We start from the raw sequence: 18,759 nt of genomic DNA, 5'->3' as shown, positions 1-18,759 counted from the left end.
CTTCACTACTTTAATATGAAAAATAGAGTGACTCTTACAATAAATCGCCTTGTTTGTTTCTATATGAGTGTTAACAATTCAGCAGCAAGTCAAAATCATTATAAAATATAAATATATTTTATAAATATATTTTTATATAAAAAATTCACAGACAACATATGTTCACATTCATGGCACAATTCAAACGGGACCAGAAAATAATTATTTTCTCCCATTCACTTGCATTGACGGTTTTTCAACTTTGAGGTCCAGCGGGGTTTTGCGGAAGGGGCGGGACTTACCAGCTCTATACTGTCAAACTCGTAACATGAAAAATTATATAAAAAAATTCACAGACAACAGTTCACATTCATGGCACAATTAAAACCAGAAAATTATTATTTTCTCCCATTCACTTGCATTGACATTTTTCAACCTAGAGGTCCACTTGGGGTTTTACGGATGGGCGGGACTTACCAGCTCTATTTTTATTTTTTAATCACATTTGATAGATATTGAAGTAGTGTTTCATTTTTTCTTGTTGTTCAAATTCAAAATTGTTTTCAAATATTATTTGTCACTTAAAAGTCGGCATGAAATCAAATTTGACAAATCTTCTTTTTATATGTAATATTGTAGTGTTTATTATAAATGATTTATCTGTGCACTTCATTATTTTTTTAAAATTCATGTACCCTTATAATCTTTAATCAAATACATTACCCTTCCCTCCCCCCTCGAAACGACCTCTCTTCTCTTTCGGTCACGTGCCATGGCGAAAGGGTGCGGCCAGAGCCGATGAGGGTGCGGCTATCGAGATGCTCTCGAGGCCGGGTGAACTTGACTGATAACAGAGAATGTCTAATAAGGCTGATAACTTGACTCATCTTGGTTCGCTGGAATAATAAAATAAAATAAAAAATCCTTCATGGGAGGGTAACGGTGGGGAGTCCGGTGGAGAGAAATCCTCCACAACTGAATGTAAACTGGCATTCAAATCTGCCTCCATTTTGTTTGCAACGCCCAACCTCCAACGATCCAATCAATTCCAGAAGGACGAAATCAAGCCCCGCCCTACATTTTTTTCTAATTTCAGAAGCCGTTTCAGACATTCTCTGGTTTCACCAGGGGGGCAGCGTTTCATATTATGTTGAAGCTTCCCCGGGCGCCGCCATTGGCTATCAGACCATCACCTGCTGTTAGCATCCCATTGAGTCCCATTCATTTTGGCGACACTTTGACAGCGAATAACTTTACATCTGAGGTGTTTAAAGACTCCATTTGTCCATTATTTATTTCTAAAGAAACACGAAAATGTATAAAAGGCTCCATTACCTTGTATCTTACGTTATGGCCCCGTAGAAGCAGTTTTTGTAAAAATAGGCTAACGATTGCGTCATAACCACGCGACTCTCTGTCGCACAGTAGAGAAATTACCGTATGGACAGGAGGAGAAGCTTGCGTGCAATCGGGGGGACGTGGAGGCAAAATGGCAAAGTAATTAATCAGAATACTTAGCAAAAGTTTCTCCTGCTCTTATCTCATGGACAGCTCCTACTCACGCTCTCCGTCTCTGCAAGTTTCGGAAGGGAATGATTCAGATTTCGCTTGGCACAGCTACTAGAAGACAGACGGGTTGCTCACGTCACATCTACGTCGTCAAGCTCAGTTTGAGTCTGCGCAGTACGCTCGACCATCAGGAAGTTAGTGCTTCTAATTGACTTCACTTTCCTCCGTTGAATCCAATGGGGTCGCTGTGTCCAGTTAATATACTGTCTATGGGTTTCACTCGGATATACTGGTGCGTTCAGGTCATCTCGCATAGATCGTAAATACGAGTTGAACGCACTTGAACACCACCACAATGTCGTAAATACCAGTGGGGAGCTCGGGATTTTCTTTAAGGCAAGTTTCAAGTCAAGTCAAGTTTATTTATATAGCGCTTTTCACAACATAGGTTGTATCAAAGCAGCATCACAGTAATTAATTAAAACAATACATCAATGTTTGTTTCTAGTGGAACGTCCACGTTTGGTAATGCTGATCATTAGTATCGTTGGTTGATTAAATAAATTAAATATCCCCAAATATCCCCAACTGAGCAAGCCAAAGGCAACAGTGGCAAGGAAAAGCCCTGATCTGTACGAGTTGGGGGCGTGTCAGTGAGAAACATGGCGGAATCAATGGATGTTGCATCCATTGTAGTCTGTAGTTGACGGTAACTTTTAATTGAGAGAAAAGTGATAGTAAAACATATATCACAATACTTACAGGTATGTAGCAGTAATTGTAAGGCTTTTTATTTATAACAAAGTAAGCTTTCTGCACAAAATATGATATCATTGTAATATAACAATTATATAATAAGGTTTATATAATATAAACTGTAATGATACAGTTTACATTGGCTTCATTAATTAAAAACATAAAAAGAAAAACACACCTGATGCGCATTCTTTGTTCTTCATTTTCTATAAGCAGGAGTTAACAAACCTTGCTGTATTTTTGTGTAATCCATTAAAAGAAGGTACACCGCCATCTTGCTCCGACGAAACTGACTTGAACGCACCTCACATCGTAAACACGACTTCCCACCTCGTTCGTACGAACTTCCCAGGAGGACTTGAACGCACCATACGTCACAACAAGTAAAAAATGACAATCTCAACTTCCGTTTCATGGCGACTTTAAAGATTTTTAATAGTGTATGTTTGTTCCCACCTTCCCACCAATCGCTGCACAAGTTGGGATACGTATGATGACGTAAGCACGTTATTGCGAGCCCTCCCGGAGCCCATAGAGAATGCATTACTACGGAGCCCGGGAAGTCACCTGTGGGAGAAAAAAAAAACAATCTGTGGCAACGGTTTTGCAATCCGTCCGCTCAGTTTATAAACCGTACTCACGAATTCTCAAACTGTTCCCTCGGTTTAACAAAACGTGCCCTCGGGTTAATAAACCGTACCCACGAATCTCTAATACGCGCTTTCAGATTTGTAAACCGTGCCTTCAGTTTTTGCAATCTGTACCCACAAATTCATAAACCGTGCCCACGCTTTCACAATCCGTTCCCACGGGTTTGTAATCTGTAGGCTACTCACGGATTTGTGGCTCACTCTCATTTTAGAAGAACACGTTGTTAACGAATCTTATTGTATATTGTTTTATTCTGTAATAAGTGGAATACATCAAATTGTCTTAACTGCGTCTGCATGTTTAAAGTGATTCTCAATTGTAGCGGGTATGGGTGGATATACGATTTAATATGAATGACGTGCATCAAAATCTTTTGTTTACTTGTGATAATCTTAGCACTTTATTATTATTTATTATTACTCTGTGGTTGAATGAGATTGTGAATGTGATTGAAAGAGTCCCTTTCACACTTAGGTGGTGCGTCGCCCAATCGCCCTAATGAAGAAACCTATAGCCCAGCCTACTTGTCAACATGGCGGTGACGAACTTTACCAAGGTAAACTGCGCTAACGTTTCATTTTACAGACTTTGTTAGATTATTGAATTGAATTGTTAGATTATTGAATTGTTAAAATACGCCAAAGAGCAACGCTTAGTTTACATTAACATTAAATTAACTAATGTTAAATTCTGTTGTGGTTGTAGCTAATGTTGGCCCACTGTTGAGAAAATAACATTGTATGTTAGCTAACGAGTTTTATGGCTATATATATATATATATATATATATATATATATATATATATATATATATATATATATATATATATATATATATATATATATATATATATATATATATATATTAATTAATGGAATTAAATATTTACTGCAATTTTGTATGTGTTTAAAGGCAACTGCAACAAAGCGCCAATTCGTGCCAGTGACGTCTAGCAAGATTCCTGAGATTCCTATTTTGATAAATGTTTGGCATTATGTGATAAGTACTTTAGAGCCACTGGTGCAGGTAGCATACAATATCTTATAAAATATCTATAAAATTGGCTAACTTTATATCAAATAGGCTAAGTGACCTTTGCATCATGTCTAACATTATATTTATTACACAGCAAATGAACCAATCAGAATATGGACCATTTTCCATGTTCAGTCTCACCAGATTAAATGTATCCAGGTAAGCATTGCAGTAAAACTCCCTAATTCATTCATACCAAATCTAGCATTTTAACAGCTCAAGTTTATATATATTTTTACATTATTTTGATATTTTATTAGGCAGAAGATTCTCTACCATTACAGTCCCACCTGACCAGGAAGGTCCTAATATCAGCACACAGGTGGGTTAACTACTGTAGGAAGGAGAATGATCATCACTCAGTGATTTCTTGCATGTGTCTTACTGTGTATTTGTCTCAGACAGGAACCCCTTCACTGCAGACAAGCTGAAATGGGCTGAATCATCGATTTCAGTCTTTCTCTCTATGGATCTCAGCATTTTTGGACAGAATTTAGGATATGTAAGTATTAAAATGTAATCTGGCATAATTTAATTTAGTTCATCTGAAATGTTTGAAAATGCTATTGACAAAAAGCTGTTTACAAATATATATTCTTAAGTTTTAGTAATAATAATAAAAATGTGAAAACAACAACAACAAAAAAATTACCGGTATATGGAATTTTCTCCTCTCTCTCTCTCTCTCTCTCTCTCTCTCTCTCTCTCTCTCTCTCTCTCTCTCTCTCTCTCTCTCTCTCTCTCTCTCTCTCTCTCTCTCTCTCTCTCTCTCTCTCTCTCTCTCTCTCTCTCTCTCTCTCTCTCTCTCTCTCTCTCTCTCTCTCTCTCTCTCTCTCTCTCTCTCTCTCTCTCTCTCTCTCTCTCTCTCTCTCTCTCTCTCTCTCTCTGTGTTTTGAATAGTGTTGGAACCAGGATCTCCTCTGAAGGACTGAGTACGTTTGTGGACACGCATACAGACCAGGGAACATTCTGATGTTGTCAGTCAAGTTCTGAACAGGAACCACTCTTTAGAGAAGTTCATTTATTAACAAAGGTGGACTAAAACATTGTGTTGGCCTTTTAAAGATTATTTTGATGATGACTTTTACTCCTATGCTGTAGAAAAGATGGAGGTGTAGACAGTCAGACATTGATAATAATAAGAAATTGAGCATCAAAGAGACCTATTTCAAAAACATTTAAAAGACACTTAAATACTTCTTTTGGCCACCAGTGTGTACATGAATCCAACACATTTTTGGAAATAAGTGTAATTATTTTGAAGGTGGGGTTATGTGTCATGTATTATGAAAAGACCTGTGTTTTGCCCTGTGTTTGACTTTTCCTTTTTGACTGCTTAATGTATTTATATTCTGCAGTTTTATGAATGTAATGGTTGATATTTCATTATAATACTTGTATAAGCTAAACAACCAATGCCTCTAGTGTCATTTTTTTCAAATGCTAACATTTTGTTTAGGATTTTATGTACTTTTTTTAACAATGTGTGCAGTGAAGGACAGCACATACTGTGTTAATTTAACATGTTTACACATATTTGTGCTAACCTTTCTGACATATTTACTTATCATTATCATTAACACAATGAATGAGTTAAAATTAACACAAAACCCTAAACTCACCCATTAATGTGTAAAAATTTAACACATCATTCCCAGCATTGGCAGACTGTTTATTTTGTGATGTTTATTAAATGTAAAAAAAAAAAAAAAAAAAAAGTATTTTTAATGATTGTATCTAATTGATTTGAATGTCAGTAGTACTTATGTAGGATAAAAATAAAATTAATTCTATATCAAAATTATGAAATCTAATTTATATTTAGTACAAATAAAAATAATTACAGTAGTGTGATGATTAGCTTGATTTTTACAGTAATGCACTGTATTACACAATGTATTACACAACAGTGTTGCCAGTAAGTTACTGTAAAAAACACTTGAAAAGTCTAACAGTGAATATGCTATTTAAATTTTGTTATCAGTCTGAACATTGTGAAATGTGCTCAGCCTCTGAATCACTGTAAAGTCATGATGAAATCAAAGTAGAGAGATCTTATCTTCTGTATTGTGACATGAATATGAGTTTAACAGATTATCAAAAACGCAAAAAAAAAAAGTGGGGTGGGGATTCGGCTCTACATCGGTTGTGTATTGAATTGTATGATGTGGGAGTTGCACTCACAAATAAAGGCAGATGAATGCAAGTTTGCAGGGGTGGGGTTTAATTGGACCAAGTGATTGGAGAAATCTAGCATAAGTCATCAGAGAGAAGTCTGTCATGTTCACAGTTTACATGGCCTATAGCCACTCCAAAATGAGTATGTGATGCAAACCTGTTAAATATTAGCAGACAGGCAGGCAATTTATTACGTAATGTTCCCATACAAAGGCAGCTCATCAAGTCTACTGAAGCATCTCCTATTTGATTTTCAATTTACTGTCTCACTTTTGGGGCCCTTTGGGGAGGGGTCTATTGCTCAAATCTAAATGCTCATCCTGTTACACATCCTCTTTGTATAACTTAACTTGCATTCAGTTTAATATTATCAGATGTTCCCAAGTTAAACATGTTCCTGAATCAACAGGATTGTTGTTCCAGGACCAATATTACATGCTGAATTTACTGATATCACTTTATTGGAGTTTGTTTTACTGTCCTTGAGCTAATGCATATATATTTTATTATACGTTTTCAAAGTATTTTATTACACGTTTGTACACGATTCACAGAAATTAAAAAGTGTGTGTGTGTGTGTGTGTGTGTGTGTGTGTGTTTGTGCGCGCGTGTTTATGTCTGTTTCTTGGAATAACAGTTGTTTATATTATATCGGCCTATAATAATAATATAAATAATATTTGCAAAAACTGTCTGAAATGTGTGCTGCTTTGTTAGTCTCAGAAGAAATCAAATAATTTGTAAAAAAAAAAAAAAAATTAATAACAAAACTGTTTATATTATGGTATGATTCTTGCATGTAGCCTATATGTTGAATGGAAAGAAACCGTTTTGCAATTAAATTTGAATATACATATACATATTATTATTTTTTTTTTTTTTTTTTATTATTTGTTTATTTTTTTTTACAAATGATTAACCAGTGAGCTGGCTTCCTTGATGGTGTTGGTCATCATGCTGTCTTGGTAGGCAGCACATGTTTGAGACTCTTTCCTCTAGAGACCGCAGTACCAGAGGTTCCTGTTTATTTCCTCGTTAGGAGAGGAGAGAGTTTGAGCTACAGGGTGGGGATGTTTTTTGACATGAACAAGTAGGCTTACTTGTTTAGACGGTTTCAGAAGAAGTTAACGATCAGGTAAGATAAATATGGTTTCTATCTGCTTCCTTTAGGTGACTAAACTATTTACTCCCCCTTTGTTTGAATCGTTGCCGTTAGAAAATGTATGTAGGCTATTGTGTGTCTAATTGAACGAAACAGTTTTTTAAATGAGAGGAAAAAACTACGGTTGCCTTTATATTGACATTAATAGACCAAAAAATAATACTAATAACGTTTTGATAGAATCTGGACACTGAAGTGCAACAACTTTGTTTTTAAAACTTCCTCCTTTACGATTTTACCTCTGCAATCCATTGCTTCTCAAACTACTCTGCATTAATGCTGTAATGCTGATGATGTGTTGTAGGCTATAGCCTACAGTTAAATAATTTGTCTACCCTAAAATGAAAATTCTAAGCTTTCTTTAATCATTATTTACAGTTAGCTGGAAGGTGGGAGTTTACTTTAAAAATGCATTTCCGTGCAAATGATTGATTAAGTAGCCTACGTAATTCAAATAGCTACCTAAAAATGTTATTTAAATGTAGCCTTTTCGCTAAAGTAGTGTTACAGTTAAACAGAAGGAGAATGGTGGATTTTTTGTTATAAGGGGTATAATACACTTACAAAATAGTGTATAATACACTTATTATAAATAATAATAGTAATTTAATAGTTATTGTTCGTATAGGGATCTCCCAGTCACGTGACCTCTAGCCGCGTGTCAGCCATTTTGACGGAATACTTCAGCGCACCTACATACATGAGAATGCGGATTATCACATGTTTTATGACTGCGAATTGATTAAAATAATATAATAGTATATAATGGTCACTGTATTAATTATCTTGAGCCTGCTGTAATGTTCCTATAAATATATTTTCTTTCCAACTGTGCATTCTGAATAATAAATAGGCTAAATATATTTATCCACTAAGCTGCAGCAGTCATATGCTCGTCTTCCCATTAACAGTTTTTTTTTTTCTTCTCTTTCTGACATTTCTTACCTGTTGGGTTTACATTTTTTAATCAAATTGACTATAAAGATTGCTTGTGTGTGCTGCTGGTGTTTATTCCAGTCTTTTAAAATAGTTGAATGAATGCTCGTGCCTAGTAACGATGTTAAATAGGCTAACGTTAGGCTATTTAATCAATAATGTACACAGGGTAGAGGAGAATGACAGTCAACTACTTTGAATATTATAGCATTTTGGGCATAAACATGTAAATAATGAAAAGATTGACATTGAAAAATGACACAGAATGATTAAAATTTAAATATTTAATTCAAATAAATAAATGTTCGTGGTTCACACTGATGTTTTTCATTTGTTCTCTCACACACTTCAGCGTCACGGTCACTGGTTTAGACGAACACTGACCATTATCTATTATTAGCACAGCGGCCGTCAGCTGGGCAACTCTTCACGTCATGTCATCACAAAAAGAAATATACAAGAGGAAGATAAAGGAATTAGTAATCATAGATCCTTATGAAGCACCACAAGTTATTTTTACAGACATTAAATGTGTAGAAAAACTTCCTGACATTGAGTTCGGTGACATTTACAGCTAAGTTACCTTATTCACTTCCCATCACGCTACACCGGAGCTTCATTAAAAGCATACACAAGCTTAGCAGGCTATCGGTATCACAGCATCGCTCGGGCATGATAGAAAAATAGGTGAATATAGAGCCATATTAGACATTCTCTGGTGAATATTTCACGACGACCTGTATTATGACCAGCGGTTAAGGATTTTCTATACCGTCAAAATGGCTGCTCCAAATGGCGTGACGTCACGCGGGACAATACAGTAGGTTCTACACTCAAGCACGGCGCTACACCGGGGCTAGGGGGCGCTAAAGCCCCGTCAAAAATCTGTGTAGCCCCAGTTAAGCCCACGCAACCAGGGGGCAAAAGACCCGCGCTCTTAGTTCGTATGTACATCTGACCATAGACATAATAAATACATAGACGCCCTATTGGCCGCTTTGGAACGTTGCTGCGATACGTCAACGCGTCCGCCATTTTGTGGAGGGCAAGACTGCGCTGTAATCAATGCAAGTGAACAGGTGAGCTGCGGTTTTTCTGTATAAAAACCAAAAAAAAATTACATTTATCAACCGATTTCGGTGGTTTGTATGTGGTGTACAAAAAAGTTCCATCTGTAGTTAGTTAAACTCTCGATAGTTAGACTTATAATTATTTTATTTTTTTTTAATAAGGAATGGCCAAAGCTCAGGCTTGTCATGTATTTAGCTTTTCATTCTTGGATAAGAATTGTGAACACCCCCATACTGAGATATAATTTAATTTTCACATTAAATTAAATAAAGTTTTCTTATTGTGGGAAAAGCATATTCTGTCATTGACCTGATTTTAGCAATAACAAAGATAACTGATGGATCCTTTATGGTAATACATATGATATGGTACAACTACAGTGCAATGCAAATAGTAAATTAGATAAAGTGAGAGGTAGGCTAATAGTAAATAGTTTAGTCAATAAAATAAACAAACAGTATACAGTAAATAAAATAGTAATGAAAAGTATAATTATATAATATCATAAGTACTAATATAATAATAATAATAATAATATATTGATAATAGCATAGTTTATGTATAATACTATAATAATAGCAATAGAATATGAAATATCAATTACAGAATATAGACAATAAAAAAGAATAAGTTAAATAGTTACAATGAATAGTAAAATAATTTAACAGCATAACTATAATAGATTGATAATCGCAGGTATATTATTATAATAACAATAATAAATAATGTAAATTTATACATTTTAAAATATTATTACATAGGCTATATAGAATAAAACGAAGCAACCCTGTCTCTTTTTGTTAAATTTCAGTTTTTAAAAGGTATAAGAAGCTATACAAGTCAAGAAATAAAGTAAACGATCCAGTCAAACATACAGCAGGCTACACTGTTAAAGTTAAATAGCCTAAATATATAAAGTTATGAAACTTCACTTTGCCCTCAGCCAAAACAATCTGCCAAGGAACAAATTATAGATTAATGAAACCAAAGATCGCCCGTTAGATAAACACGAGACGAATTATTCTCACTAGACTGACAGCGACGAACGTCAGAACTCAGAAGCATATAGCCGAGGCAAGGCTGTTCTCGGCGGGGTACATGAGCGCTGAGCGCCCGCGGTGATCGCTGGATCAACTCCGAAACCGTCAGATAACATTTTTAAAAAGGCGCTATCTTTATAAATAAACCACAGATTTGAGCTTTAAACAACTACATTGTCGACTGAAAAACTCTTAAAACTACATTTCGTGACACAATAACAGTAGTATTTTTAAATTTCGCGGCCTTTCTCCTCTGAAAATAAAAATAGTAAATGAAATGCAACCAGAAACAAATTTTCAGTTTTGCTTGTGAAAGGTAATTCCCTGAGACCTGTTTTCAATTGTGTGGCGATTTGTAAAGCCCCAAGCAGCACAAGAAATAGGCATTTTTCTCAATTCTCGTTATGAGAGGTATGGGAAAGTTGCCCTCCGCAGTATGGCGGCGCCGTTGACGTACGATCCAGCGGCCAATAGGGCGTCTATGTATATTATGTCTATGCATCTGACCCCTCCACGTGCAAAAATCCGGTGCAGCATCAAAGTATTTGACGAGCTGCACATGACCACATGACCACATAGCACGTAGGCCTAGTTGTATGCATCAAGGGATTTGTACGCTCTAATAATTTCTCTTGTATACACACGACACTTGGTGTCTGAATTAGATAATTATATATATCAGGCCATACAATTGCTGGCCACTTCTTGTCATCCACAATCCAAAGATCGTCAGGTATTATTGTATAGGGATCCGGCAAGATCTCACCATTGCTGAGAGTAAGTTTTTTTAATATAATCGCCACGGTCAGAGGTACTAGTAAGGCTTCCCACATAATCCATCGTCAAATCTTTGATTTAGCCTACAGTAAAGTAACGTTATATGTGTGCAGTCATGATATGTTGCAGGTCGTAAAGTAACGTAAACAAGGTTAACTTATATAAAAGCAAATTCGGGCTCTATAGAGGCTATTACATTACTAACTTAGTCTAACATGATAATTCATACATGCATCACAGTATGTCCGGATTTTGATTCGTAAACAGTTGGACGTTTTACATAATGTAATATTAATATGAAACACAAACAAACAGATCCAACTCTGAAATTGCAGTTTATTATTGAGTCAACAACAAGAAATTACTAACAATGCGAAATTACGTTAATTACAATGTAGACTACACTAAGTAGGCTACACATCAAGTCAATCCCTGAATATTTCATTAATTTCTAATTATTTTCTAATTATTTTAAATAACTAATATTCATTAAGAATTTACAAACTTTATATTATTGTAATTGTCTAGATTGGTAATATGTGGGTAAAATATATATATTTTTTATATATTATAAATATGTATATTTTTCATATTTTTTAAATATTTAAATATTTTTTAAAATAGTTTTAAAGGCTAATATTTTTTTAACTACATTTCTGCACTAAAATCAACTTTAAAGAAGATCTACATGTATTATTTTCATTCATTAAGATAACATGTAAAATCTGCCATGCATTAGTGGAGGATTTCTGTAGAAAATAAACACTTTTAACATGAACATGACGTGAAATTACCACTATAACCAGTAGATGACAGCAAAGGACCACTCATTAGCTCATTTGCCGTTTCCACTCCCTTTTATAGTTCTTTTCGCGTGTTTTGCTTTTGGATTTATTATAAAATTACTATTATAACATATTTTTGCAAATTTATTGCACTGAAGTATAAAGTATAGCAAGAGTAGAAAAGGTCACAAAGTCTCAGGCCATTTAGATAAAAGTTTCATAAAACAAATAAATAAATAAGCCCAGATTTTACAGTGGATAGTGAAGGGTTAAAATTTAAGAATCTATTTCAGATATGCTTCCTTACATAACATCACAGTGAAGAATACTGATTTTAGCTTTTAAGGTTAAGATCTCAGCAAAGTTGCAATTCCTGTTTTCTTTAATGGCTCTTCGAGCCCCAGTTTCACTCAGACTGATGGGATTAGCACACGAATGATTCACTGAGAATCTCACCTTTTGTTACCTTAACCTGTATACTCATTTACATGCTTTGTTTGAATTTGTCTCCACCCCCAAAAGTCCCTCCTCCTAAAAATGCCTATAAGATAACATGTAAAGTTATGTTAGATCAGATCATGTTGGAAGTTTCTACAGCCGCGTACAGAGGAGTTCTCAATAAGAATAACTTCAGTTGAACGCGATCCCGACTGTCTCACTGGTCTCTGCTTTGAAGAAAGAAAAACTTTACAACAATAGGAAACCATCTTGAATTGCTCCCGCATGATATTATGTAAACTGCATTTATAACATAGAACTCCACAGATGTAGATGTCAACAATCTAGCAATAAATGCACACCACACACACGTTGTCCTTTGCTTCTGATGCTGCTGCATGCGGATCGAAGAACACGCTGAATAACGCAGACTAAAATACGTGGATGAGCCCAAGCCTGCCACCGGTTTCCTACGAGTTTTATCTTTTAATATAAACTTTTAATGTTGTAAACTGGAAATGCTGAGGTTCTCCTGTGTGCTATTGTTTCCTTGTGTAGTGCAGTGCATTTTTATTGTTGAGTTTTTCAACATTCCTCAAACCAAAGGTCTGCATGCAATTGAATATGAGACAGATGATCAACTCCAGCAATTTTGTTGCCAAGAATTTAAAGACATTGATGTGTGATCTGAAATTCTGAAAACCCTCATGTTGTTTTAAACCTGACTTGAACTCTAATTACAGTTAGAGTCAAAGTTGAAGTTCAGACAGTTGACAGAGAGTTTACTGGAAACAAAATTCTCAACACTTCCATATAGGCCTAGAAAAATGAGTAAGAGGTGTGTGTGTGTGTGTGTGTGTGTGTCTGTATTTCTTGGAATAACATAGAGTTGTTTATATTATATCGGCCTATAATAATAATATAAATAGTCAGACAGAAATCAAATAATTTGTAAAAAAAAAAATATATATATATATATATATTTAATAACAAAACTGTTAATGGTATGATTCTTGCATGTAGCCTATATGTTAAATGGAAAGAAACTGTTTTGCAATTTATATATATATATATATATATATATATATATATATATACAGTATATATAAAACCCTCATGTTGTTTCTAACCTGACTTGAACTCGAATTACATGCAGTTAGAGTCAAAGTTGAAGTTCAATCAGTTGACAGTTACTGTCAAGTTAGAGAGTTTTAGAGAGACAGTTAGAGAGTTTACTGAAAACAAAGTTCTCAACACTTCCATATAGGCCTAGACAAATGAGTAAGAGGATCCAGCCTCGAACTATAGCTTAGGATAGAGAAACATAGTATTTATAGTCGTATGGATAATCAGTTGATGCCTTTCCCACAAGCTTTGAATATGTTAACAGTACAGCAAATTGTATCCGACCATGGTATTCTGTTCTTTCCGCAAATTAGTTCATTTAAAGTCATTATCTTTGACACATTGAGGCTGATTTTTTGTCAGGACTTCACTGCAACAGAACATATAAAAAACTACATCCACACAGGGCACAGAGCACTGATACAACTTCTACACTGTGACAAATTGTGCTACAAATACCAAAAACAACAACAACAACAACAAAAACACACATTAAGTATGCATATACGTTGTTGACATTAGACACAGTTGTCTTTTACATGTCTCATACAGCTGTCATGAGAAGAGCAGAATAAAATGAATAAGAATAAAGTTCAAAATGAAAAATCTCTTTCTACAGAATATAACTTGTAACTGTTATGATTTTCAATTCATGATATAATAAAAGTGGGAATGTTAATCCAACCCCCTTCAGTAGAACACAATATATTATTCCAAACAACAACCAAAAAAAATTACAAATTATATAATCATAGTAATATATATACGTATATATATATATATCCAACCCCCCAATAAAATATCTTCTGAGTAAATTACAGAATTTTTAGCTGAACTATCCCTTTCATTAATTCAGTTTCATGGACAGCCTCGAATTAATATTTTGTAATTAGGTCTGAAAAATCCTTGTTGAGAGAACTTTTGTGTTCATACTGTGAATTGTCTTTTTTCCTAAACAGGTGTGAAGATGAGAAAGAAAAACACAGAAAAAATAGCATTAATTCTCACAGGTGTTGTGTGTCTCTTCATTATTATGAACAAAAATGACACTGAAGACGATGTGATATCAAATAGCAAAGACACATATGAGACGCTCCGTCATCAAATCCATTTGCCCAGATCCAAAACTCCGCAGCCTTTGTCTTCAAGTTGTCAGCAGAATATGTCGGCTTATACTGTGACTGGATTTTCTACTCTGCCAGGTCATATCCAAGATTTCCTGCTTTACCGACACTGTAGGAATTTTCCCATGCTGCTCGACCTGCCTAATAAGTGTGGCGGACCCCTGAACTCTGCAGATGTCTTCCTTCTGCTGGTCATCAAGAGTTCTCCAGAAAACTACGAGCGGCGAGAAGTCCTGCGGAAAACATGGGCCAAGGAACGACTGCACAAAGGTGTGTGGATCCGTAGAGTCTTCATAATCGGAACAACTAAAACTGGCTTCGAGAAGCGCAGGTTGAATAAGTTATTGAAGCTGGAGAACAATGAGAACAAGGACATTTTACAGTGGGACTTCAATGATTCATTCTTTAACCTCACACTGAAGCAGATCCTTTTCTTAGAGTGGATGGAAAGATGGTGTCCACAGGCTAGATTTCTCTTAAACGGGGACGATGACATCTTTGCCAATACGTTTAACATGGTTGAGTATCTTCAAGGTCAAGAGGACAATGATGGAAGTAAACATCTCTTTACCGGGCACCTCATCCAGAACGTAGGGCCTATTAGACACTCTTCAAGTAAATACTTTGTCCCGGTGCAGGTTCAGGAGTCTGAGAGCTATCCTCCTTACTGTGGTGGAGGCGGCTTTCTTCTCTCAGGCTTTACGGCCAGAACAATCTACAACATGTCTCACTCTATAATTCTACTGCCCATTGATGATGTTTACATGGGAATGTGTTTGGAAAAGGCTGGCCTCAAACCTACATCCCACTTTGGTGTAAGAACCGCTGGTCTGCATGTCCCAGCTGAGAACGTTGACAAATTTCACCCTTGCTATTACAGAGAAATCCTTTTAGTCCACAGATTTCTACCGCACATGATTTTTGTGATGTGGGATGAAATACAAAACCCACATTTGCAATGTGGAAAGACAAATTCCTCTCTTCAGGGAAGCCCATAAACAAAAGAACAGGGTGTGTGGTTCATTTTAAAGGGAAAGATAATAGCTTGCTGGAATTGATGTAATCAATTTTGTTTTTAATCAATGAATTAACTTTTTTTCTACACCATGTTTTACCATGTCAATTCTCAAGAAAATGATTTGGTGTATTGTATTGCACTTTAACGGAAATGAAAAGGGTGGATGATTCCTTTCTCAGCAGAAGAACTTGTAGTCTTTGTTTTTTATTCTCTTTTAAATAATTACAGAATGCATATGGAGATAGAAATCTGTATCTTTCCCTTTTTAAATCAAATTTTATCAGGATAGGTAATTAAGTGTAATATGAAGTGGAATTCACTTGCACAGTCTATGCATTAAATGATTGCTGCAAAAGCAAATTAAGGTTTTTACACCTCTGAATGTTTTATAGGAGAACTCTGTGTCATGTGGAAGGAGGTTGATGAACCCAAAAGTAGACAGAATGCTCACACAAGATTTATTAAAGACAAAAACAGGAAAACAAAGCCCACGAGGGGGCAAAACAAGACAAAAAGGCAAATGGCTTGACTAAGACTAGACTAGGACTTGACGAAGACTAGACTGTTACTAACAACAAAACAATTCTAATAATACATAGAACAGGACTCCAGACAGAAACTCACAGCGAGATATCTTATAGATAGACGAAGCTAGACAGCACATGACAAAGTCAGACAACATCTGACAATGAACCAACAAAGGACAGAGAAACACCAGGGGGTTATAAAGGGAGGCTAATGAGGCGGGCAACAGGTGAAACTAATACGGATAATGATTACCAAAACAAGGATAACAAGGGGGTGGGGTTAAGCACATGGCCAAACAAATGGCCATGTGCTGCACATGAAAACATGGGCCTGTCATGATTCTGCCACAAGACAAGAGAAAATCAAGAACAAGATGGCAGAATCATGACACTCTGGTCAGTTTTAACATTGAGCTCATTGTTTTGTAAATTTGGAGTGCTGTAAATACAGAGAACAACGACAAAAATCGGTGTTGCCTACACCGTGTTATCCTCTTTTTAAAATTTGCACCCTGTTGACTTAAATGGGGCAAGTTTTAAACCTGCTTTTAGCCTCTTAACATCATTGATGTGTCATTACAAGTGCCCAGCCATGTGAGTGATTCCTTTAGAGTTAACACGGGTGAATCTGACTGCAGTAGATGTGAAAGATATGAATAAAAATGATGTTAATTCAGCCAGCGCACATACCTGTATTTTCTTCCTGTTTTCGGTTGAAGTCCACAGTAGTCGATTGTCGAGTTCATGCGCGTGATAACCTATGCGTGTGAACTCGACAATCGACTACTGTATTTATTTGTAAAGAGAGTTTACAGTTATAAAGTTAAATAGCTACGGTAAGTGCTTGTATACATAACTATTCAAGCTTTTATAGAGCAATCCAGTCTATCTAATGTTCATCCACCATTAGATTTTAAATATATCTGTAGCTATAGAGCTGGTAAGTCCCGCCCATCCGTAAAACCCCAAGTTGACCTCTAGGTTGAAAAATCGTCAATGCAAGTGAATGGGAGAAAATAATTATTTTCTGGTCCCGTTTGAATTGTGCCATGAATGTGAACATATGTTGTCTGTGAATTTTTTATATAACTTTTCATGTTACGAGTTTGACAGTATATGGTATGATTCTTCGGCTAGCAGTTGTGGAAAAGACATAACGAGAAAGACTACATGTCGCCTATGTGACGTCACCCCATAAAGTTGACTTACCCGTGGTTTTCGCCAACCTCAACGATTTTGCCCTCTCCCTGAAAGAAGGTGGTGAAGTGCACCAAAGACACAGCCATGTTTAGCGGGATCCGTGAGCTAGTGTCCGTGTGCCAGTGGTGTTGATGTTTCAAACGCGTTGAAAGCAGCGAAGAGTTGTAGTCCACAAAGTGCTCTCACACAAAGTCTAACCGTATCAAACTTCTACCCGCTAAATTGTAGCATTCTTTACATGAAAAGTTATATAAAAAATTCACAGACAACATATGTTCACATTCATGGCAAAATTCAAACAGGACCAGAAAATAATTATTTTCTCCCATTCACTTTCACGCATTGACGATTTTTCAACCTAGAGGTCCAGGGGGATTAGCGGAAGGGGCGGGACTTACCAGCTCTATAGTTTTGGCCAGATAATCAGGCAGTGTGGGGAAAAAAGTGACATTGCAGACGGAATTTTATGAACGGGTCCAAAACGGACCCGGGCCGGATACGATGCTCAATATGACCGGGTCCAAAACGGACCCGGAGTGGATATGCGACTCATTCGCGGATCTAAAGCGAAGCCGGGGCGGATGTACCCATTTATGTACGGATACGCAAAGGGACCGCAGCGGTGTCAGACCGGATCCGCGAGCCGCCACCGCGGCGTATCCGGTGCGGTGTGCAAGTGGACGCAGTTTCGGATCCGCTTTCTGGATCCGTTCCGGAGTTCACTGTACCTCCGCGGCGGATACGTTCGTAGTCAGTTTGCTGTCTGGGGAGTTAATGTATGTTAATTGAGCTTTATCTGATTACTGAAATGTTATAATGTCAGTAGGCTATTGTTTTATTCGGTGGAATACACGGTTTCATTTTCTGTGACTATACAGTATCAGATAAATGTGTAATGTGAGTTTACTGAAAGAGTGTTTCACTTTTTGACATGAGGTCACTCTGCCAGCTATTTCAACACTGTGAAGCAAAAACTAATTTATTCCTGTCTTTGTTGAATTTGCAGATTGTACAGTGTTACGTCCCAGGGTCTTTAATATAATCTGGGGCCTGTTTCAATAAGGAGGTTCAACCAACTCTGAGTTAAAACTTGAACTCTGAGTTGACTTACCCTGAGATGGGAAACTCTGAGTTTTTGGTTTCAGAACAGCTGAAATGAGTTAGTTCAATCAACTCTGAGTTGACTGACTCTGAGTTAAGCTTGTGCACCACAACTATAAAAAGCCAATCAATGGAGCACAGATATTATGAGTCACCATGGCAACAGCGCCAGACAAAAAGAGGTCTTCATATTTCTTCACATTTTAATTACTGTTATACAGTGATGGGTGTAATTAATTACAAAGTAATCTAAATACTGTAATTTAATTAAAGGGATTACTCTTAATTCTTCTGTAATTTAAAGTTAAATCTGATGTAATTGTATTAGAATATAGAACAATTCTGTA

At 36.1% G+C, this 18,759-nt stretch overlaps 2 protein-coding genes across 3 annotated transcripts in view; both read left to right on the top strand.

Annotated features, from left to right (window-relative positions):
- The window catches only part of LOC308681081 (low-density lipoprotein receptor-related protein 8-like), a 32,996-nt gene extending 26,862 nt beyond the window's left edge, over positions 1-6,134 (top strand). Inside the window, exons 13-18 of the transcript XR_014028980.1 lie at positions 3,370-3,451; positions 3,808-3,921; positions 4,025-4,089; positions 4,191-4,252; positions 4,332-4,432; positions 4,831-6,134. The gene's annotated coding sequence lies outside the window, so the exon portion shown is untranslated. The remainder of the gene's footprint in view (positions 1-3,369; positions 3,452-3,807; positions 3,922-4,024; positions 4,090-4,190; positions 4,253-4,331; positions 4,433-4,830) is intronic.
- Positions 6,135-7,067: 933 nt separating this feature from the next.
- On the top strand, positions 7,068-16,795 carry LOC308681083 (N-acetyllactosaminide beta-1,3-N-acetylglucosaminyltransferase 3-like). 2 transcript variants are annotated; one of them, XM_081349639.1, is made up of 3 exons: positions 7,151-7,243; positions 13,061-13,155; positions 14,402-16,789. In XM_081349639.1, exon 3 carries the CDS (start codon positions 14,410-14,412, stop codon positions 15,562-15,564), a length of 1,155 nt encoding a protein of 384 aa, XP_081205765.1. In that variant the 5' UTR covers positions 7,151-7,243; positions 13,061-13,155; positions 14,402-14,409; the 3' UTR covers positions 15,565-16,789. The 2 variants fall into 2 exon arrangements, with proteins under 2 accessions (XP_081205764.1, XP_081205765.1); XM_081349638.1 differs by lacking the exon at positions 13,061-13,155 and having other exon boundaries at positions 7,068-7,243; positions 14,402-16,795.
- The last annotated feature ends 1,964 nt before the right edge of the window (positions 16,796-18,759 follow it).

Source organism: Scardinius erythrophthalmus (assembly GCF_964197995.2).
Source record: "Scardinius erythrophthalmus genome assembly, chromosome: 20".
Classification (NCBI taxonomy): Eukaryota; Metazoa; Chordata; class Actinopteri; order Cypriniformes; family Leuciscidae; genus Scardinius; species Scardinius erythrophthalmus.
The sequence above is the reverse complement of the archived record's forward strand: the minus strand, read 5'-3'. Positions and strand labels throughout refer to the sequence as shown.

Excerpts from the sequence above, each read along its gene's own strand:
- LOC308681083 (XM_081349638.1), top strand. The coding sequence starts at position 14,410 with ATGAGAAAGAAAAACACAGAAAAAATAGCATTAATTCTCACAGGTGTT.